The sequence below is a fragment of the Mycteria americana genome, chromosome 4, assembly GCF_035582795.1.
Source record: "Mycteria americana isolate JAX WOST 10 ecotype Jacksonville Zoo and Gardens chromosome 4, USCA_MyAme_1.0, whole genome shotgun sequence".
NCBI classification, from domain to species: Eukaryota; Metazoa; Chordata; class Aves; order Ciconiiformes; family Ciconiidae; genus Mycteria; species Mycteria americana.
Window position 1 is genome coordinate 51,916,251 of NC_134368.1, and position 22,313 is coordinate 51,938,563.

Here is a 22,313-nt window from a genome sequence, read left to right on the forward strand (position 1 = left end):
GCGCGCAGCCGCCCCGCCCCGCGCGTGACGCGAACAGGGTGCGCAGGCGCCGCTCTGCCGCCCTCTCGCCGCCGTTCGGCTGGGTGCTGGGTGCTGAGCCCCGAGCCCCGAGCCCCGCCGCCCTTCTCGCTTCCCTCTCGGCCGCCGCCACCCTCCTCTCTCTCCTCTCGGCCGCCGCCGCCCGCGGCTCTTCCCGCCGCCATCATGTACGACGCGGACGAAGGTGAGGGCGCTGCGGCTGTGGGCCGTTCCCCGCTGGGCCTTTTCGCCGGTTCATCCAGGCGAGGCGGGCGGGGGAGCCGTTAGGCGCGCGCAGGGCCCGCCGAAGGTGGGGGCGGGGGTGGGGGGTGCTCCGGGCGCGGCGGGGTCTCCCGCGGGCTCCTGCGGCCCTCGGGCGGCCAGGGGCGCTGCTGGGGTGCCGGAGGGTCCCTCAGCCCGCCGGGTGCCGGCCCCCCCTCAGCAGGCGAGGAGAGACACCGAGGTGGTTGGAGCCTGACTGAAACGTTGTGCTTCCTCGGCAGATATGCAGTATGATGAAGACGATGATGAAATCACCCCCGACTTGTGGCAAGAAGCGTGCTGGATTGTTATTAGGTGACTTTTTAAAACTAACGGTTCTTGACACTTCAGCGTGTGTGCTCTAGGTCTTACGGGTAACATCCAGTTTGCTAGCAGCATGTCATGGAAGCTGGAGGCTTGGTTATGCTAAATCGTGTGGTTTAGCACTTTCAGAGCAGAATGGCTTTAAGCAGAAACAGCAGGGTTGTCATTAGGGATTAAGAAGCCCTACTGATCCCCAGTGGGGTGCACTGTTTTGAATGAAGTAAGAAGTGATTTTGATGCCATATCAAGTGCATAATTTTGCCCACTGCTCTCACAGCTGATGCTGGCATTAGGAAATCAGTATGTAGCTATTTCACCATGTTAGTGTTTTTCTAGCAGGACATGAACGTCCAGGACCTGCAGTTTCTTGTGGCTGTTAAGGAATGGGATGCTGTGTGGAACTGAGTAAAAAGTGTTTCTTTTGCTAATTGCATCATTCATAATATGTATATGGCTGGTGTCTTAGGGCAGCAGTTGCAAACAGAACAGTAGATCTGTGGGGGTGGTCCCATAGGCAGTCTGGATGGAGAGCAGAGATGAGAAACTTTGGAGGCAGGAGGAGGTCTTTTCTCTTGCAGCCCAGTGAGGAGTGCTACCTTTGCTTTCTGTCAGGTGGGAGGTAACTGAGGCAGGTCCTTCAGCTGAGGCTGCACCTCGCTCTGTGTGAGGAAACAGTTTTTTACTGTGAGGGTGACCAAGCACTGGCACAGGTTGCCCAGAGAAGTTATGGAGTCTCCGTCCTTGGTGGTATTCAAAAGCCGTCTGGACATGGTCTTGGGCAGTCAGCTCTGGGTGGCCCTGCTTGAGCAGGGTGATATGACAAGATGACCTCCAGAGGTCCCTTCCAACCTCAACCGTTCTGTGATGCAGGTTGCCCTTTCCCTTCCTCCTTCCCCTTGTGCAATAGCAGACCGTGCTGGCAAGATTCACTGTGGCAACAGCATGACAGCCGTGTTCCCCTTCTTGGGGAAGCCTGAGGTTATTGGTAGGGAGGTAGTTCTTACCAGTTTTCTCTAGCAATCTTGGCAGCGATGGGGCAGAAGCTGAGGTAGCGTGCGTTCCCTTGCTGGCTTCAGGAGCGTGAGGTAAAGGAGCTTGCTGGCAGGAGCTCATGCAGCAGACATGGTTAGGTCATCCCATTAAAAGTTAGGATGTGGGGCTTCGAATTTAGGCTTTGATTTTTACAGCTAGGTTGTGCTGGGTTGAAGCTGGGTGACACAAAGGCCAGGGGAAATCCAGAGAAGGAGTGAAACTGGGAATCTCTGTGTGGCTGGAACACAGGGGATCCAAGCTAAGAAAAGTTCTGAGAACTGTTACCTTCATTTAGGGGCATGCACTCAGCTTACTGCAGCTTGGAAAACTAGTTAAAGCAAAGTAATTTACATACCTTGTTGAAAACTTTAGCTGAAGCCACTTTTACTGAGGTTTCAGTCATCATGTTTCCCTTCTAATTTAAGGTAGACTGTATGTACAGCCACGGCTTAGCCAAGAGGTGGCAGCAAGTCTGTCACTTTGTAGTGTCTGTGCCTTCAAACACTGAGGGAGAATGGTTTAGCATTTTTGAGCATCTGTGTTTGAAACTCATGCCTTTGGAAAAGTGAATGTGTTTGATTCTGTACTGTATTTCATGGCTTTTGAAGGTATTGTAAGAAATACATTTTAAACTTGTTGATGTATAAAGTACACAAATTAAATTAAGATCTCTTGTTCATTAATGCACTTTTTTTTTTAGCTCCTATTTTGATGAAAAGGGTTTAGTCAGGCAACAGCTGGATTCTTTTGATGAGTTTATTCAGATGTCTGTGCAGAGAATTGTTGAAGACGCTCCACCAATTGATTTACAAGCTGAAGCCCAGCATGCCACAGGAGAAGTGGAAGAGCCGGTAAGTAGAGACCCCTGGCAGAGGTGATGTGTTTTTACAATGCAAAATGATTTTAGGTGGGTTTTATTCAGCCCCCATCTCAAGAGACGGAAATACATCTGAGTTATAACACTGCTCATGCAGTCAATAGGACAGAAGTATGAACTCTTGGAGTCTATGAGGTACGTGGCCAAGTTTTCAGATAGTCAGGTATATGGCTGAGAAACACATGCAAGAGCTTTGTTATCCATGGAACCGAACTTCTCTCTCCTATAGAGTTACTCTCTCCTGCTGGTTAAATTGTTGGCTGAGTTGAGAAATGACCAAGAACAATTGGCTGCTGCAGCTCGTGTTGTCAGTTACTGCATGAAACTGCACTGACAGGGATGTAGTAGAGCAAGTCAGGTAGCCAAAAGCAAACCATGTTTTGGTGGGATTTGGATTTTCAGTAGCTTTACCACGGCAAGAAAGGTTTATGGCTGAAAAGTCCTCTGTTAGCTTTCTTTGGCCGAAGTTAGGTCCAGGTTTTCGAAGGGTGCCATTGCTCATCATCTTCCATTGGCACAGTGTTCCAAAGGAGAACAAATTGTTTAAGGTCTGTGCTGTGTGATGGCTCTTCTGTAATGAGTATGCACCTTCTACAGTGGCAGTGGTGCTTTCATGCTTGTCCCTCATGTGGTGCGATCCCTGTCCCATAAGTGATCCGTTCCCCTGCTATCAGTCATTACCTTGCTGCTTCCCCTTAGAGATTAAAGGAACTTTAGGACAGCTGAGCATTGAATTTGTTACACATTTTGACGGTCCCTTTGCATTTTTTTTGCAGGCAAACAACTATACTGTAGAGAGAATAACTGAGATTTCTTTAGTTTCTTTGTTAGACAAACAGTTCATAAGCATTTATCTCACTGTAATTCTTCTTAATGTATCTTCTGCTATTCTATGTGTATTATTCTATGTGTATTATGGTGGAATTCTCTAGCTGTGCAGTTCTGCAGTTGCTATATGCGCTGTATATGGTTAAGGTTCAGATCGCAAGCACAGTATGTGCCTGGCTTCTTTTTGCCCAAAAGCTAGTATTTTACTTTCTCAAATCAGAGAGGTTAGTTTCTTATTTATCAAAATTTTTAGGAATAGGTCTAGATATGAGAAAAAGGAAACTTGCTTTTTCCTTCAGAGTCGCTTGCAGGCAAACTCTTGCCTCATTTGAAGATACTCGATTAATTTACGGAGACTGAGCGTATTGGACTGATTTGACTTTTTGTTTCTTTCTCCCTCCACTTCTCAGCCTCAAATTTTGAAGGCGATTTATAGCACATCAGAGGGTTTAACAACTATGCTTAGAGATAGGAATTATAGTAAATGTGTTCTCCTTGAGAGTGCTTGCATGAGAACTTAGGAAACTTGGTACTATACATGGCTGCTGCTGCAAATCCAGGAAAAAGGGGTTTCTTTGGGTAAGAATTGAGAGGGTTTTTTTGGCCTACAAAATGTTTGCCAACAAGTCTCTGCCACCTACTGTTGTAGGAAGCTTTTGTGCCTTTTTGAAATCAGATTGTTTTCAGGTCTTTTCTGATAATTCAAGTTTTACTTTGTTTACTGATCCTATAGAATCATCCTAGGAACTGGTGTTACCCAACTTGCTGTGTTTTCCGTTACTGATAACGGTTATCCTTCTCCAGTAGCAGTTTTGGTTAGTCATAAGAGAGAATCTCTTGAATACAGAAGACTAGTTATTAGTATATCTTGTGGATAGAGCAGCAATGACACTTGACTTTGTCTGAAAGCTGTGGTTTTTTTGATAAATTGATGTAATAATCTGTTTAATCTCTAGAGCAAACAAAACCACCTAGCACAGATGTTAAAAAGATGGTTTCTGTGGCTCTGTGTAAGACAAAATGTATGGGATGGGTAATTTGCACCTTTGCCTTTAATGGTGAGTCCAGAGAAAGGGCTGAATATGAGGACTTTGAAAATATATTTTAGAAAGGCTAAAACAATTTGTGACATAAACCATAAGTTTACTTTTTTTTCTCTGCATTGGAGCTTGCTCTGCTAGAGCAAGTGTTGCTTTAGTGGTGTGCTACAGCCAAGTCCTTATGGCTGAGATATGGTAAAATGCCTGCATGGAATTCAAGTTTTTGTTTTAGTAATAGATATTCTTAGCTGGCTTCTAGGCAGATACTTAGTTGGGGTGGCAGTACTGTAGTTCTTTATTTGTGTTAGCTTCTGTTCTGTGAAGAGACACGGTGGGAAATAGCAACTTGAAGCAAAGGTCGTAAGGCAGTAAGCCTTTCAACTTGTATACATGCAGGTGTGATGATTTGCTTATGTTTCCCTACCCACCTTGATTTTGGTCTGTGAAGGAACACTTTGTGAGTAGAGCAGCTCATCTCTAGGTCCTTTTGCACATAAGGGGACCAAGAGCCACGTTGCCTCGGCATGCTTCTGCACCACACATACGAAACACTTGAACAAAGCTACTGTTGTGTAACTGCTTGCTTTCTTTCAAGTTCTAGCTCCCCCTACCAGATACACAAATGTGCTTTGATAAGAGTACTGTTTTAAAACTTCTACCCCTTTATTTGAAATGCAAGGCTTTTGATTTAAGTGAACTGCATGCTTTAAATCTCATTGCAGTAGGATTCTGAGGGGTGAGTGGCTCTCGGAGCAAAATGAAGATCCTGAGAATTGTTCTATAGCTGAAAGGTATCTGTCCTTTTGTGCCCATGGTTTCACTGTAACACGTGAAAGGATTTCTGTGGAACTAAACCAAAGCTATTTAAATTTAATCTTTTATGCATGGGAGCAAAGCTGCACAAAAACTTGCACCTTGTTTGATATGTCAGCTATCTCATTGCATGTGTTGAAGCAGATTCACCTTTTTGCATCATAAAACTAGCAGTTTTATCTGAAGTTACATAAACAATAAATATCTCAGTAGGCATATGTGAGGCATATTCTATTTGTTAATATATTCACTGACTTGGCAGATTTTGAGTTTGTTAGCTTTTTATAGGAAGAAGACCTATTTGGGTACTTCATTCTTCTCTTACCAATGGTTTTGACCCTTCAGTTTACTCTGGTTTTTTATTAATGAGGTGTTTAGAAATTATTGAAAGTTTTGTAGTGTTTTATTGACCTAGTCATCTGAAGCGGGATTGTTTCCATACCTTCAGCTGAGGACATGCGGCAGCATTGGGTATTAAGCTCTAGGGCCGCTTTTGAAGAAGCAAAATGGATGTTTTTTCCATTACAGGTAAATGTCTTCTTGTTTTCCAGCCCCGGTATCTGTTGAAGTTTGAACAAATCTATCTCTCCAAACCTACACATTGGGAAAGAGATGGAGCACCCTCACCTATGATGCCCAATGAAGCCAGACTGAGAAACCTTACGTAAGAGCAAACTCTGTAGTGGATAAACACAAGGAAGGACTGGCCCTGTATTATTAATCGATAGTCTTTTCCAATTTAGTAGCGCCTTGAAAATGTAATAATTACTGCTCTATTTAAATTTTGATATCTAGTTGTTAAATCCAGATGATGATTTGGTAATAATGCTTAATATTACCAGTGAGTGCTTGAATAACTGCATTCGTTAGCCTTCTGTGCAACCTGGAATAATTTACAGATAACACAATGGTGTTTTTATTCTGTAGGTATTCAGCCCCCTTGTATGTCGATATAACTAAAACAGTTATTAAAGAAGGGGAGGATCAGTTACAGACACAACATCAGAAAACTTTTATAGGAAAAATTCCTATTATGTTACGTTCAACATACTGTTTGTTGAATGGCTTAACTGACCGTGATCTTTGTGAACTGAATGAATGCCCACTTGATCCTGGTGGCTACTTTATCATTAATGGATCAGAAAAGGTAAGGGATTATACGTTGCGCAGTCATCTTTACAGACACTCAAAGTTCTGTTACTTGTTTCCATATGTTTTGCCAGGAACATAAGCACTTTTGTTCCAGTGTATCGCAGTTACTGCGGGCGCTTGTAATCTTGTAGAAAGAAAGACGGGCTTTTAGTTCTCTGTGAGGACTTTCTCAAGCCAGCTTTTCTTCTTCTGTGGGGCACATTTCCCCTCTGCAGTTTCATAATGTACTCTAGATACATTCCTTTCCATTTTCAATATTGCAGAGCAGCATGCACTCTAAAATGAGGTGGTACTTCACTCAGAGGCTCTTCCAGTTTGTTCACAGCTGTATAGATGCATTTTATTATAAGAATAGGTTGTTCCCTCCGTTGCTGTGGATTCAGCTTTAGCAAATGATATCCTCTGCCTGCTTGTGCCTCACCAATGAAACTGACGTTTTTTTGTAACTGATACCTGGGCAAATGCAGCAAAAGAAATAGGAATAAATAGAAAAAGGGAATAAATCTGGCTTTGACCATCGGAGCTGGCATTTAAATTTAAACGCCTGTGTAGCACGTTGGCCTTGGAAACATAGTGAAATGCTTTCTTTATCAGTGTTGTGCCTAAAGCCAACACAAATGTCTCGGCACAACTAGCAGATGCAGTAAGTTACATCATAGAGAACAGTGTTCTCGGAGTCTTTTGTTTTGGTTATTCTGTCTTAACTAGGTGTTGTGCTTTGCTTAATACTGTATTTTTAAAATGTAGAGTATAATCTAACTGAGTTTGGCAAATTGACTTCATGCTGTGCAGTGCTCTTAAGGCACGTGAAGGAATAGTAGAAACACTGTGCTTGTTACTTTCAGCATGCTCTTTTGTCAGTTATTTACTACTGTTCTTGTTTCTAACACAGGTTCTGATTGCTCAAGAGAAAATGGCTACAAACACAGTATATGTGTTTGCAAAGAAGGATTCAAAATATGCCTACACAGGAGAGTGTAGATCGTGTCTGGAAAATTCCTCTCGACCAACAAGTACTATATGGGTTAGCATGCTGGCCAGAGGTGGGCAGGTAAGCCTAAGCAGTAATATGCCCTGCCCTGGGGCTTACAATAAAGATTGTTTTAGGAGTTTTGTTACTGTCCTGTCTCTTCATGTCATTTACTTTTGGGATTTTGAGAAGAAATTTCTTCTGATGCTAAGTTGAAAAGAAGATAAAATTAAATGAAAACGTATTCTGTTTGTCATAGATTATGCCTGTGCCTGGGACAAATAATTTGAGGATTGAAATGAAGACTCGATTTGTGGCAGGTTTTAGGGCGAGGCTAAAAACTAATTTTAGAATTACTGTAAATGAATTTTTAGAAAATCCAAACAAGCTGTGTCCTGTTTTTTGGCAAAGGACAAGGATAGGAGCAGGGACCCTGTCTTTGCTGATGACCAAGCCTAGCGTTTAGATATGTTTTGCAGACCACATATTAATTCATATTTAACATCTAATTGTGCCATCTGTGAAGGGAAATAAGTGCTATTCATAACTTCAAAACTAGAAGGTGTCAGTACTCATTTACCATTGCACCGATATTTGGAAATTCCCGAACATGTTACAAGAGTAACTTCAACAGAAGCCTTACACCACTTTCGCTCCTGATGGCTGGGGCACTCTTGAGTGGTTGTCCCTCTGCATCCCACAGTGTTTGTTTCTTTCTGGGAGGGGGGAGCAGCTACTTGAATAATCACGAGAATGGAGAGTCTTATACAGTGGATTAGAAAAGCTGGGCTTAAGATGTCAGAAGGAAAGCTGAAGGTAGATAGGATTGCTCTTTGCAAAAGGGAGAGAAGCGATGCACACAGGTGAACGAGTCATATTATTTAAATTCCTTTGTATCAGCAAAAACCTTCCAAGTTTTTGCAGACTTCTAAAGTTAGAAATGTTTTTAAAATAAAAAAGTCACCGCTGGAGTAAGGTTTCAGGATAGCTCCTTAGTTGGCCTGCTGAGAAGTCATGGTTTTCTGTAGTGCTTGAATAAATACACTTAAGCTGTATCATCCAAATCCAGAGATATATTTTTATTTAAAGGCAAGATTGTTTAAGACTAATGTATGTTTTTCCCCATCTTTTCAGGGTGCGAAGAAGAGCGCTATTGGTCAGCGCATTGTAGCAACTTTGCCATATATCAAACAAGAAGTCCCCATCATAATTGTCTTTCGAGCACTAGGCTTTGTATCTGACAGGGACATTTTAGAGCACATCATATATGATTTTGAAGATCCAGAAATGATGGAAATGGTAATATATGTTAAATAACTTATTTCCTGGCTTGACATTTGGTGATGTGTAGGTGTGGCTAATCGTCATTCAAAGTATTGTTAATTTTCTAATTGTAACTTATTACTTTATTATTTTTGTGGGTTGTCTATTAGAAATATCAAAAGTTGTCTGCCTAAACCTATTCTAATGAGTATTTTAAGTGAATAGAGTGCATTGGAAATTGCAAAGAGTTAATATGTATTTGGAGAGGTAAGGTCTTATCCTGCTGCCATTGACTTTAATTGTAAAATCCTGATTTATACCTGAAACAGCAACAGGCCTAGAGTGTACTTGAATGAGAACTATTTTCTGAAGTTTAAACTATTTTTTTGTGTGCTTCCGGCATACTCCATTCCTGTTTGCTGCTGCTCCTGAAAGAGCTACTATAGTAAAGCCAGAAAGAACTGGATCAGTAATTAGCAGTTCCTGAAAAGAATCATCAGCAAATTACTGTGTAGTTTCCTTCAACCCCAAGGCACTGGATGGTACAGGATTTTGCTGTATTTTGTGCATTAGGTCAAACCTTCTCTGGATGAAGCGTTTGTCATTCAGGAGCAAAATGTTGCTCTAAACTTCATTGGATCAAGAGGTGCAAAGCCAGGTGTCACCAAAGAAAAGAGGATCAAGTACGCTAAAGAAGTCTTGCAGAAAGAAATGCTCCCCCACGTTGGTGTCAGTGACTTCTGTGAAACCAAAAAGGCCTATTTTCTAGGGTATGTCAGTATTTTCTGTCACACGTCTGCAAATGGACCCTGAATACAGATTTTATTCACATATATGTGTATGATTGGAAGAATGCACTGGATGGGAGTTTGTTTTTAACCTCAGTCTTCTGGATACTCAGTGATAAACTTTAGGGCACTGGTATATTTTCATAGCTGAGAAAATGCAAATATCAATAAAATAGAAAAAAAATTGAAACAAACCAAGCCTCCAGCACATTCTGGATCTTAAGTTAGATGTGGTGATAGTGATAAATGACTCTTTGACATCACATTGCAGGGACAACATGGAGGTTGATAACTAATGTGTAGATAACTACTGATAAGCTGTTTGTAATGTAAACCCACTCTTTCACTGCTTATTGGTATGCAGATGAACCGTAGCATCAGGAGACTTACCATTTCACACCTGATTCCACGTGCTTAAACATAGCCCATATTACAGTACAGGACAGACGTGTAGCAGAAGACACACTGCCATCATGATGTAAATACTAACTTCTCTCTGTAGTTACCTGAATTTTCAGTGGGTCATTTACCTCTAAGGACATATGTGCTGAAGAGGTCTGTTTTAGGACAGCAGTATCCTAAAGATCTGGAATGGACAGCCTTTAGGAAACAGTTCACTGATTTATCTATGAGAGCATGTAATCTTTGTTGTGAATGTCTGCTGTAAGTTCAAAACATAAACTATCTTATTTGCTTAGGTATATGGTTCATAGATTGTTGCTGGCAGCGCTGGGAAGAAGAGAGCTTGATGACAGAGATCATTATGGCAACAAAAGACTGGATCTTGCTGGGCCACTGTTAGCTTTCCTGTTCAGAGGGTAACTATAATATATCTGTTTCTTCAGAGATAGTTAATGGTAGAGGCATTGCCAACTCTGTGCTTCTAAATCAATCAGACTATTCTGTTGTGTCTGATAGCCAGTCTTGGGCAACACAGCCTTTATCTGATTATGACTTTTTCATGGAGTGGGTAAGTTTTCTCTAGTAGTAGGTGGCTAGCATCAACTTGTTTTGGAGCATATTTTGTGCATGTTCACAAACAGGTTAATTTGTTTTGTTTTTTTTCCCCCCTTCCTCTCCTGGTTATAAATTACTTGCTTCTGTTCAGGAGGCCAGTGATGTTTTTTCCAAATAGTGCTGGGTAGGCTGAATTGCTACAGTACTGTTTAATCGTGTTTCTTGGCATCTTCTTCTACAGAATGTTTAAGAATTTGCTGAAGGAAGTGAGAATATATGCACAAAAGTTTATTGACAGAGGGAAAGATTTCAACTTGGAACTGGCAATTAAAACAAGAATTATTTCAGATGGTTTGAAGTATTCACTGGCAACTGGAAACTGGGGTGACCAGAAGAAAGCTCATCAGGCCAGAGCAGGAGTATCTCAGGTACAATAGCTGAATAAGGCATGGTAGCATTTGTCAGGTTTAAGCAAGAGTAAAACTATATCCTGGAAGAGTTTAACATTGCTTGGCAGCCATGCATCTTGTATGTTAAAGAGATCCACTCTTAAAAGGAAACTTTCATAGGTGAAACAGATGAAGATCCAAATAGTTGAGTCTGGTGTGGAGTTTGGGGATTTTTTTTTTGTCATTGTTTGGTTTTGGTTTTAGCTGTTGTGTTCACTGTTAAACAGTTGGTGTAACTCTTGTAAAGACTTTTTGTGTTAGAGCATATGCTTGTGTGTCTGGTCAAGTCCTAGTCCCAGGGAATCTTTAGGGAGGATGGATTTCTTTCCTTCAATTACTTCCAGTGCTTCACAGGTGGCTAAAGAAACTTGAGTGATACCTTTTAATGTAACAGTTACGTATTCCACAGCTAATGATGAGGAGCACTGACTTTATTAGCCCTCAGCAGTGCTTAGTTGAGCTTGTTTCTCATAAAGCTGGAAACAGGAGAGAGGTGAGAGTTTCTAAATGCCAGCACATTTTGTTATCTGGAGCCCTGGTGAGATCATAATTTGGGGAAAGCAAAGTTAGGAAAGGGGTGAAGATGGTAGCTGTCCCTGGATGGTGTGTTGTTGGTGTATGCGTATGAGGGGCTTGTTTGCTTTTTAAATAAACTCTCACATTTCAGGCTGTAAAATTAAATTTTCTTAAATTTTTGAGAAGCCTTGAGCAGACTCTGAAAAGAATGTAAATGCTGATTTACTCTTAATAACTAAGTCGTCTTAGTTTTTCGAACTAAGTTTGAAAAGATGTCTGTCTCATTGTACTGGCAAACCCTCCTGGTGAAAATGCAGCTTAAGAAGTATTTTTATGAGTATCACTCATTCTAGTTACCTGATCAGAGTAAGGTATACTACAAAAACCAGATTTTAAGGGTAGACTTAGTCTAAGATTAATGGAGGTGAACTAAGAAGTGTAGCTAACAAAAATCAGAGCTATTTTAGTTCTTTTGAAGTACATAATTTCTGGAGGGCATTGATCCTTTGCTCTAATGTATCATGATGCCTGTCAACAGCACACTTAAGAAGCTTTGACTAACTGAATTCCTTACTACGTGCAGGTGTTAAACCGCCTGACTTTTGCATCTACCCTTTCCCATCTGAGACGCCTGAATTCTCCAATTGGTAGAGATGGTAAACTAGCAAAGCCCAGACAGCTGCACAATACGCTGTGGGGAATGGTTTGTCCTGCTGAGACTCCAGAGGTAATGAAAGTAATATTTATGCCAGTACTTACTGATGCCTAACTGCTTTTATCCGCTAGTCATTTTATAGCCATGGCACTTGTGATGATCACTTGCACTTTTTTTGAATGCTGACATGAATGTTTAGCTTTATAGTTAACTCTCTAGTTGAATGGTAGAAATTAATAAAGTAAATAGCATGTTTTGTGTCCAGTTCCTTGAGGACTCGACGTTTAAGTTCTCTGATCTTCTTGGGGGAATCTCTTGATTTGGAGATGCAAGTTAACTTTGTGTTTCTACTAGGGTCATGCAGTAGGACTTGTGAAGAACTTAGCCCTGATGGCTTATATTTCTGTGGGGTCTCAGCCATCCCCAATTTTGGAATTCTTGGAAGAGTGGAGCATGGAAAACCTGGAAGAAATATCTCCAGCAGCAATAGCTGAGTATGTGCAAATGAAACTGTTTAAACAGACTTAAGCTTTTTATCCTGTACAACAAACACTTCAAGGGTTTGGGTTGTTTGTTTGTTTTTAATTTGTTTGTTTTTCCCTCTTTCTAGTGCTACCAAGATCTTTGTTAACGGCTGCTGGGTAGGAATACACAAAGATCCAGAGCAGCTCATGAATACCCTAAGGAAACTCCGTCGTCAGATGGACATCATTGTGTCAGAGGTATGAATTTTACATCTAGAGTTTGGGTGTCTTTTTAGGTGAGAGAGGATAATGGCTTGATACTACTTTGCAAGCTCCAAATAGCATTATTTGCAAGTCTCTTTCTGAACATAATTCACATTGCTTGGGATTTTTTGTTTTGCGAGTTTTGGGGGGGGTTGGTGCTTTTGGGGTTTTTTGTTTGTTTGTTGTGTGTGGTTTGTTGTTTGGTTATGGGGGGTTTTGTTTGTTTTGGTTTTGTTTTGTTTTTTGAAAGAGGATCCAGTTGAAAAAACAGTTGAAAATAGTCTCTTGAAATGCTCTCTTTGTAGGAGTGTTAATGCTTGTTCTGTGCTGCTGATAGCACCTGTAAGGTCTTTGCTTTAGGGAACTTTGTTATCCTATTTTGTGTTCTGTAGTTCTGATTGTGGGCTGAGACTTTGTACTTATGGTGCTGCTTTCTTGTACAGGTCTCAATGATTAGAGATATTCGTGAGCGAGAAATCCGCATCTATACTGATGCAGGCAGAATTTGTCGACCCCTTTTAATTGTGGAAAAACAGAAGTTGCTGTTGAAGAAAAGGCATATTGACCAGCTGAAGGAACGAGAGTATAACAATTACAGGTGAGATGTGTTCCTGAAATTCAACTGAACATCTAATTTTCCATCTTGGAAGCTGCAAGTTCCCCCCAGATTGGAGAGAGAAATGTTTAAAGCTTTGTGCAACACAAAGATGCTTTCTCTGCCTGGTAGCTTAATGCGTGGGTTTTTTTTAATCACACTGAGGCAGTGGTAGTACTAATAAGCTACCAGAGAAGTCCTTGTTCTTGTTACTGCTGAAGAGACCCATTTTATGTGTTAGCTGAGTATTTCACACATTGGTTATTCAGTTGGCAGGATCTTGTGGCCAGTGGTGTAGTAGAGTACATTGATACACTGGAAGAAGAGACTGTGATGCTGGCAATGACTCCAGATGACTTGCAAGAGAAAGGTGTGGCATATTGTTCAACATACACGCACTGTGAGATTCACCCATCTATGATCCTGGGAGTATGTGCATCTATTATCCCTTTCCCTGATCACAACCAGGTCAGTGCATCACTTCTGACATCCTGCTTTTATAGTTGATAGAAAACCCACAAGTGTATGTGTAAAGAGCTTAATGTACATATATACTGGTCTTCCCTTGTCTGTCTAGTCTCCCAGGAACACATACCAGTCTGCTATGGGTAAACAGGCTATGGGAGTTTACATTACAAACTTTCACGTTCGTATGGATACGCTGGCACATGTGTTGTATTATCCTCAGAAGCCCCTTGTAACAACACGCTCCATGGAGTACTTGCGATTTAGAGAGTTACCAGCAGGTATGTTATCAGTTTAATGTTTATTAAACAAAAATACTACTGTTTTGTTTAAACTATGTCACAAATGTTGTGTGTAGAATACCTGAACATTTAGCAAATGTATGTCATTTAAAAATTAATTATAGGTTAAATGTTAACTTGTAGCTGGACACATAGACTGCAAAAAATACATTGCTAGTGTTGCAGCTGAAACTACTTTCCATATAGTCTGCTAGAATCTAACTGGAAAAATGCATTTTCTGTATTGGTATTTGCTAGGTTCTTCGCAAGGGGTCACTCTTGACTCTCTTTTCTACCCAAAGTTGCATTTGTTGATACTATGTGGGTTTTGTGTGGGGGACATGGAGATTTTATCTCAGAAAGGGTAGAACAGCTTCGCTGTAGAGAATACAGCTTATTTTGAGTTACAAGTAATGCCTGTCTGGTACGTGTGCGTTCTTTCAAAGTATTTGCTCTGCGTATTATAGGTATCAACTCGATTGTAGCCATTGCATCATACACAGGCTATAACCAGGAAGACTCTGTCATCATGAACCGTTCTGCTGTTGACAGAGGCTTTTTCAGGTAAGACTTTGTAAATTTTTTTAACTGCTTGGAAGAAAAAAAAAAGTATACTGAGTTGTCCAGAGGCTCAAGAAAAGTTCATCTTCTGCTGGAAGATACCATTCTCCAAATCTTTCCAACCTGAGAAGCTTTTTAATTTTTTTTTTTTTTTTTTTAACGGAGGTGGAGGGAGCAGCACAATGAAAATGGTGAATGTGTATCTTAGCAACGCACAGTGAGGAATGGTTCCTCCTTTGTGTAACCTGACTTCCCACTCTGTCTTCCCAACTCTTCCAGTTTGGTCTTTACTATGTTTACTGTTCTTTGTACAATGGTTAAATGAAAAAATATTTGGACTCTTTGCTGTTATATTTTCATGCAACTCTTGGCAGTTATATGAACTCCTTAATGGCAATACTGCAGTAATGGCAATATAATTGTAATATAGTCTTGTCTTTAGTAGCATGACAGTTGCTACCAGTTCCTCTCCTTAGTAGGAACTGCTGTTGGGACAACAGGCAACTGATGTGACTGTGCATTATAGTTTTTAGATGGCTGTGGTTAGCTGTATAGCTGGTCAATGGGTTTCTAGTTTCGTTCATTTTCTTTTGTCCAAGTTGAGCCCAAGAAGCGTGTGCTTGATATCTTGGATCTACTGCCTTCCAGCATAGAATAAGTATAGACTATTAGACTTTTATGGCTCACGTGAAGCTTTTCTAGAACCTTCTGCGTGCATGGGAGCAATGAAATGTGGATAATATTTGTCTGAAAGGCTGTGGCTCTGGTGTGCTGGCAACTGAGGCAGCAAACAAAAACCCTAAAGCCCAGAAAGAAGCCTATATAAATTGAAAGTTTTCCACTGCAGCTCAGTTGTACCGTGTGTGGCACCGCAAGGTAGCAGTAGAAGCCTAAAAATGCTTGCAAAATGGTGGGTAGAAGGCGAAAAGTAATATGAGAATGATATGATGATGTGAATAATCTTTAGGAATAATAACTAGTTTTGAGATGTCAAGCAGATCCAAAGGTCTCTGCAGTTCATAAAAAAAATCAGCATGTTAGCTATAGGTACTTTGGCAGTATCTGAAAAGTGACCATCAAAATGCCATCTGAAACTGTTTTTTTTTTGTTTGGTGGGGTGTTTTTGTTTTCCTCGGTGATGATCAGATTAACAGGACTTAAGAGGAAAGGTGGTGTGGCATATGAACATTATTTGTTTTGGTTATCACTGGTAACAGTAGCCATAATATGCGATAGAAGGGTGATTATAGTGAAATTGAGAGGTACAGATGAGGAAAAATGATGCTGGTTTCACTGGATAAGGCTTTATAACTTTGTTTCAGATCTGTGTTCTATCGCTCATACAAAGAGCAAGAGTCTAAAAAAGGGTATGACCAAGAGGAAGTTTTTGAAAAGCCTACACGCGAAACTTGCCAAGGTAAGACATAGGAGTGTATGAAGACTGGGTTTTTAAATTAAATTTTTGTGGGCAAGGTTGTTAATGTTGAACTGATTCAGTCTTTATTCTGGGACATAAAAAATAGGAGAAATGTCTGTATTAATAGCAAGATACATTAGTTGAAATATTTGCATAAAATTAGCCATTTTAGCACTAGTCTGAATTTGCAAGCAGACTTGTTGAATTTCTACAGAACATCAAAGTCAATATGTTGAAAAATTTGGGAGTCTACTTTTTTTCTTTTTTTCCCAAGGTATGAGACATGCAATCTATGACAAACTTGATGATGATGGTTTGATAGCACCTGGGGTACGTGTGTCTGGGGACGATGTCATCATTGGCAAAACAGTAACGCTGCCAGAAAATGAAGACGAACTGGAAAGCACTAACAGACGTTTCACAAAGAGAGACTGTAGCACTTTTCTGCGAACTAGTGAGACTGGTATTGTAGATCAGGTCATGGTAACCCTTAACCAGGAAGGATACAAGTTCTGCAAGATTAGGGTGAGCACTCATGTGTGTTCTTTCTACTTTTAATCATTTTTGTTCTGTATTTAAGTTACCAATTGAATGTGTTCCTATGGCTTACAGGTACGCTCTGTAAGAATCCCACAAATTGGAGATAAATTTGCCAGCAGACATGGTCAGAAAGGAACCTGTGGTATCCAGTACAGGCAAGAGGTAGTGATTTTCTTTTTTTCCTTCTTAACGTTTTATCTCTGATCTTCTTAGCATTGGAACTGCCTTGAGTGAGTTGTCTGCGGAATATCTACTCATGTGCAATATATTGACTTAAATTTAGCTAAAATATGTTTAGAAAGGGACACAGCTGCTTCTTACATGGTACTTCAGTGCCTTTGAAATGCTTTAAAAGATTTAATTTGAATCCACACAACTGCTTTTCTTAAAGCTGATATTCTGGGAAGTACTGACTGTCTGTTTCCCTGCTCTAGGATATGCCCTTCACCTGTGAAGGCATCACACCTGATATAATTATCAACCCCCATGCTATCCCTTCCCGCATGACCATTGGTCACTTGATTGAGTGTCTTCAGGGGAAGGTAAGAAGAATCTTTTATGCTGCATGTCTGAGCAATATGAATTAAAATGTTGTGGTTTGTTTGTTTGTTTGTTTTTAGTAAAGATGCTACTCCCTGGTAGGTGTTAATCCACTAAAAAATAAGGATTGTTCTCCGGTTACTTGATAGCAAAAGCAGGTTTCTTGGGGAAGACCTACAGTCCTGTAAATTTTGTCTAGCAAGTCAGAGTACTGTGTACTCTCACTTGTTGCTTTTATTCCAAACATTTCCTGTGACCTAGAAAAAGGAGTAGCAAAATTGTTGATACTGTGTATTTTTTTTAAATCTCACTATAAATTGTGTAACTGATAAACAAAGCAAGATAGGGTACTGTCATGGGCATGGAATCTCAAGTTCTGGCATTAAGAGTTAAAACTGAAACAGCTTAATGTTGTCTGACCAGTCCTTCAGAAATCTGACAAGCTTTTGCAAATCTATTCTCTGTAGGTGTCTGCAAACAAGGGGGAAATTGGTGATGCTACACCTTTTAATGATGCTGTCAATGTGCAGAAGATTTCCAATCTCTTATCAGATTATGGCTATCATCTAAGAGGAAATGAGGTATAATCAAAATACCAATTCACTGTGATCTTTTTAATATACATTTGATGGATAGTAAGGCTTATGATTCAGTGATTGCATTGACTACTTCAGGTCCTCTACAATGGCTTCACTGGTCGAAAAATCACATCACAGATCTTCATTGGTCCTACATATTATCAGCGGTTGAAGCACATGGTAGATGACAAAATCCATTCTCGTGCAAGAGGGCCAATCCAGATACTTAACAGACAGCCCATGGAAGGTAGATCTCGGTAAGGATGTTTATTAGTTTCTATACAGTGTTTTCTTTTTCTTTGAAGTTTTTAGCCCTAAAAATTTAGCTGCCTCAACTTTGCAGCTAGAACTCAATCAGCTCAGCCCAGGTAGTCACCCTTAAGCCAGACAGGCTTAAGATGATGTATTGGGTGCAGGTGTCCAGGTTTTGGTAACAGCAGGTGCTGCTGGGGTGGCCTCTCTGAGAAAGGGCCAGGCATTGCCCTGTGCTGGACACAGCCACTTACAGCTGGCTCCAACAGACCGGCCACTGGCCAGAGCTGACCTCATCAGCGATGCTGGTGGTGCCTCTGTAGTAACATATTTAAGAAAGGGTAAAAAATGCTGCGCAGCAGCTGTGAGAGAGGAGTGAGAAAATGTGAGAGGAACAGCCCTGCAGACACCAAGGTCAGAGAAGGAGGAGGGGGAGGAGGTGCTCCAAGCGCCAGAGCAGAGATTCCCCCTGCAGCCTGTGGAGAGACCATGGTGAAGCAGGTTGTCCACCTGCAGCCCATGGAGGACCACAGTGGAGCAGCTATCCATGCTGCAGCCTGTGGAAAGCCCATGCTGGAGCAGCAGGCTCCTGGCAGGAGCTGTGATCTGTGGAGAACCCATGCTGCAGCAGTCTGTTCCTGAAGGATTGTACCCCCTGGGAAGGGCCGATGCTGGAGCAGTTTGTGAAGGACTATCCCATGGGAGGGACCCCATGCTGGGGCAGGGAAAAAGTGTGAGGAGGAAGGGGGGGCAGAGAGGAACAGTTATGCACTGACTGCAACCCCCATTCACCCTGTGACCAGGGGGAGGGGAGGAAGGAGTTGGGAGTGAAGTTGAGCCTGGGAAGAAGGTAGGGGAGAAGATGTTTTTGCTTTGTCTTTGTTTCTCACCATACTATTCCATTTTTAATGGGCAATAAATTAAACTAACTTTCCCCGTGATGAGTCTGTTTTGCCTGTGATGCTAATTGGTAAGCGATCTCCCTGTTTTTATCTCGACCCACAAGCTTTTCCATGTTATTTTTTCCCCCTGTCCTGTCGACATGGGGGAGTGAGAGAGCTGCTTGGTGGGCATCTGGCAGCCAGTCAAGGTTAAACCCACCACAGATAAATAGAGAATGATTTAATCGTTTACCTCGTTTTGCTATATGGTTGTGCTGTGGCTGTTGGCTGTCTGACATCTGCTTTAGAAATGCTCAGCAGCAGTTAAAATTACTGTGTTCACATTCTCCTTAACAGTTTTATTCTGAGGTGTTAGAGGAAAATTAATGCAAAGCTTTACTCCTGCCTTGTAAGACTGCTGTTGTGTTTCTGATAAGTTACTTGTTCCACCAACGAGAACTGATGTATTTGCCAATGAACTCAAAAGTTGGTTTTGGTTTGTTTGGTGTCCCGTCCCCCCCGCTCCCCCCCTTTTCCTCTTTTCAGTGATGGTGGTCTTCGTTTTGGAGAAATGGAACGAGATTGCCAGATTGCTCATGGAGCAGCCCAGTTCCTGAGAGAAAGATTGTTTGAAGCTTCAGACCCATACCAAGTCCATGTGTGTAACCTCTGTGGAATCATGGCGATTGCAAACACAAGGACTCACACCTATGAATGCCGGGGATGCCGTAATAAAACTCAGGTACGTGTGGTTTTCATCAGCCAGTGTTTCTCTTTGTGGGTAAGAGGAAATGCCACTCAAGTGAACAGGAGGATAGGGAAGTAAATATTTAAAGAAGCACCAGAACAGTTGCTATTTTAGTTTCATAACTGTTTTAAGTGTTTATAGTGTCCTAGTTAATTTGGATGTTTCCTTATTAATTTTACTGTGTTGGTTTGTCACTTGGCAGGAAATGCTGTTCAAGTATTTTGCAGTGCAGAATTTTCAGAGACTTTAAAAGTAAATGCTTGAGAGCTTATTTTTAGAAGTAAAACTCAGAATCACAGGAATTTAGAGCCATCGCCCTTGTGACTGTCCCCATGAAGATATTTATGCTTGCAGAGCTGGGTGCCCATGGGATGTCTTTTGTATTGCACTTTTTTTAAATTAAAAAAAAAAGCTCTATAGCGTGTGCTTGGTTACAGAACTATGTCAAAGGAGAGTGGCAGCAGAGATAAAAACAGTTGCCTTAAACAGGCTTGTTCTTGTGCTAGGGCCTGTCTGCTGCAACTCTTAACAATGGCATTGGGGTACTGAAGAGATCTGTGCTGGAAATCTTAACTGCATTTACTGCACATCAGGCGCACTTTGCTGTGCATGTTCCCTTGTTAAATGGCTCTTGTTTAAGGTCAGATCCCTTGGCTGCAGGTTTTATCGTTAAAAATGTGTTCTGGGCAGCTGCTGTGTAGTCTCTCCAGACAGTGTCAGCTTCCCTCTTGCTTTGTTACTGTCTGAGCAATTCTTGTTAATGCTTTCATGCATAACTTCAGATTCACTTTTGAGCCAAAAACTTGACAAGTTATTTGTGTAGAGGGTGGTGGAAGCTGATGCTTTAGGAGTGCTTATCACAAGCCTTTTGAAATCTCTTTCCAGATATCTTTGGTTCGGATGCCCTATGCCTGTAAACTCCTCTTCCAAGAACTGATGTCTATGAGTATTGCACCTCGTATGATGAGTGTTTAGCCTTTAAAAGGGTTTTGTTTTGGTGGGGTTTTTTTTTTAAATGATGAGACTGAAGTGGTCAGGTTTTGTTTCATTTTGTGTAGGCTGCATTTAAAATACAGTTTTACTCATCTTCTATGTGCTGTTCAAAAGTATGTTTATTTCCTGTAAATAGAATTAAAATTTGTAATCAAACTTGTGAATCTCTTTATTTGTGTATCTGTGAAAGAAGTGTGCAAGCAAATTGGTACTTAAAGAATAAGGGAGTTAAGAGGGAATAATTAGTGTGCTAGAAAAAGCCAGAGGTTGCAGCTTTCCAAAGTACTAGTTTAAAACTCTGCGTAAGTGAAAGTCCTCACATCACAGCTCTGCACCGTCATCTGTGGAAAAACAAGAACATGTTATGCTCTGTACTGTTCCAAGGGGTAGTATCACAACTTGGGCAGCAGCACAGTGAGTGAGTTAGCTGATGGCTTAGCTGAGGGTGAGACCTGACAGCTCGGTCCTGACCTGCTCCTTCCTTCTTTCCTTCCTTCCCTACTGCCGGACTAACAGCAGCAGGGGGATGGTAATAGATGGCATTTTTCTGTGCTGAGATCACCTGGACACGGGACACAGACTCCCTAACCATGTAGTGTGTAGCTATGATGTCTGACAGTTTGTTCCATTAACATTATCAATTTCCTTTAAGTAACTGTGGACTGCCAGCTTATTGCTTAGCTACAGCTTGCTTACTTGAGAGTTTTCCTACAGCTGAAAAGAAACAGCTGTGACATGTGGTGTGCGTATAAGAAATAAACCATGAGGCAATAGGCAATCTCGCAGTAGAGTTACTGTGAGAGGGGGAGTGAACATCATTTATTCTGGGGTATAAGGGTGCTGCTCATGGCACAACTCAGTAAAACTCAATTTTATTCACATCCATAAATCAGATGTTTGAAAAGGGATTAGAGACTAGCTAAAAACCTTTAGCAAAGTTCTTATGCACGATATTGGGATTCATTTTATGCCATATTATGAACTGGGATTCGTTATTTCAATGCCAGGTGCTGTTAATGTTCTCCTAAAGGATGTCTTTCAGCTATTCAGGGATATAAGGCTACAGTGTGACTATATCATTCAGATAAAACTACTGGGATTAAAACTAAGGATTATGTCCAAAAGTGGATTTGGGCAGTACAGCATTCTCTAGCTGGATGCTTTGTTCCCAGTGCCTCTGCCTCTAGCATGGTTACAATTACTGTTGCAGCTCACCGGATCTATTCCAAAGCACATGTGGCCTTGGTACTAAGCCATCCTCTTTGCAGCTGGAACGAGGGGGGTTGGTTTGCTATCAGTTTTGCACACAGCCTGGCAAAGAGGCCCTGGGTTTGAAAACTGGCTGAGGGCTGGAGGGTAAAGGCTTCAGGTCTTGCCTAAAGGCCTGCTGTGGCATATCTGTCCCCTCCTGGGTTTGACGCTCCAGCATGCAGAGAGAATGGCAGGGACTAGCATCTTTGCAGGATGGGGAAGAATAAGGAGGTGCAGGGACTTGGCAGGAGTTTAAGCGCTTGAAGTTTCTGTCTTTGTCTTGGGACTAGTTGTGCCAATACTGCTCCCAGGAGAGGTGGGCAGGTTTGGAAGTGTCCTGAGAACAGCTGAAAGGAGGATACAAATTTAGGGCTGGAAAATCACTGGAAGTTGCTTTATAAAGACCGCAAAAGGTGTTTTTAATCTTGTATCTTAATGTCCAGTACTTTACAGCAATTGGGGGTTATTTAATAATGCCTTGAGAGCTCTAGCAGCTGAGATTTGCTGGGAATGTTTTGCCAAACCCAGTAAAAGCTGCAT

General features: G+C 41.5%; 2 protein-coding genes across 2 annotated transcripts in view; one reads left to right on the forward strand and one right to left on the reverse strand.

Annotated features, from left to right (window-relative positions):
- Nucleotides 1-145: 145 nt before the first annotated feature.
- POLR2B (RNA polymerase II subunit B) lies at nt 146-20,678 on the forward strand. Its single transcript, XM_075500552.1, has 25 exons — nt 146-223; nt 522-594; nt 2,336-2,486; nt 5,745-5,857; nt 6,121-6,340; nt 7,238-7,396; nt 8,450-8,614; nt 9,152-9,348; nt 10,065-10,184; nt 10,565-10,751; nt 11,872-12,015; nt 12,298-12,437; nt 12,554-12,665; nt 13,115-13,269; nt 13,536-13,734; nt 13,844-14,012; nt 14,480-14,576; nt 15,896-15,990; nt 16,265-16,515; nt 16,603-16,692; nt 16,965-17,072; nt 17,538-17,651; nt 17,745-17,905; nt 19,328-19,523; nt 20,415-20,678. Exons 1-25 carry the CDS (start codon nt 205-207, stop codon nt 20,502-20,504), a joined length of 3,525 nt encoding a protein of 1,174 aa, XP_075356667.1. The 5' UTR covers nt 146-204; the 3' UTR covers nt 20,505-20,678.
- The window catches only part of IGFBP7 (insulin like growth factor binding protein 7), an 18,214-nt gene continuing 16,574 nt past the window's right edge, over nt 20,674-22,313 (reverse strand). The window contains exon 5 of the mRNA XM_075500555.1: nt 20,674-20,863. Coding sequence (XP_075356670.1) covers nt 20,844-20,863 — 20 coding nt within the window. The 3' untranslated portion in view covers nt 20,674-20,843. The remainder of the gene's footprint in view (nt 20,864-22,313) is intronic.

Coding starts and splice junctions, on each gene's coding strand:
- POLR2B (XM_075500552.1), top strand. Junction 10,185..10,564: donor TTAGCTTTCCTGTTCAGAGG/GTAACTATAATA, acceptor CTTCTTCTACAG/AATGTTTAAGAATTTGCTGA. Junction 12,016..12,297: donor GTCCTGCTGAGACTCCAGAG/GTAATGAAAGTA, acceptor TGTTTCTACTAG/GGTCATGCAGTAGGACTTGT.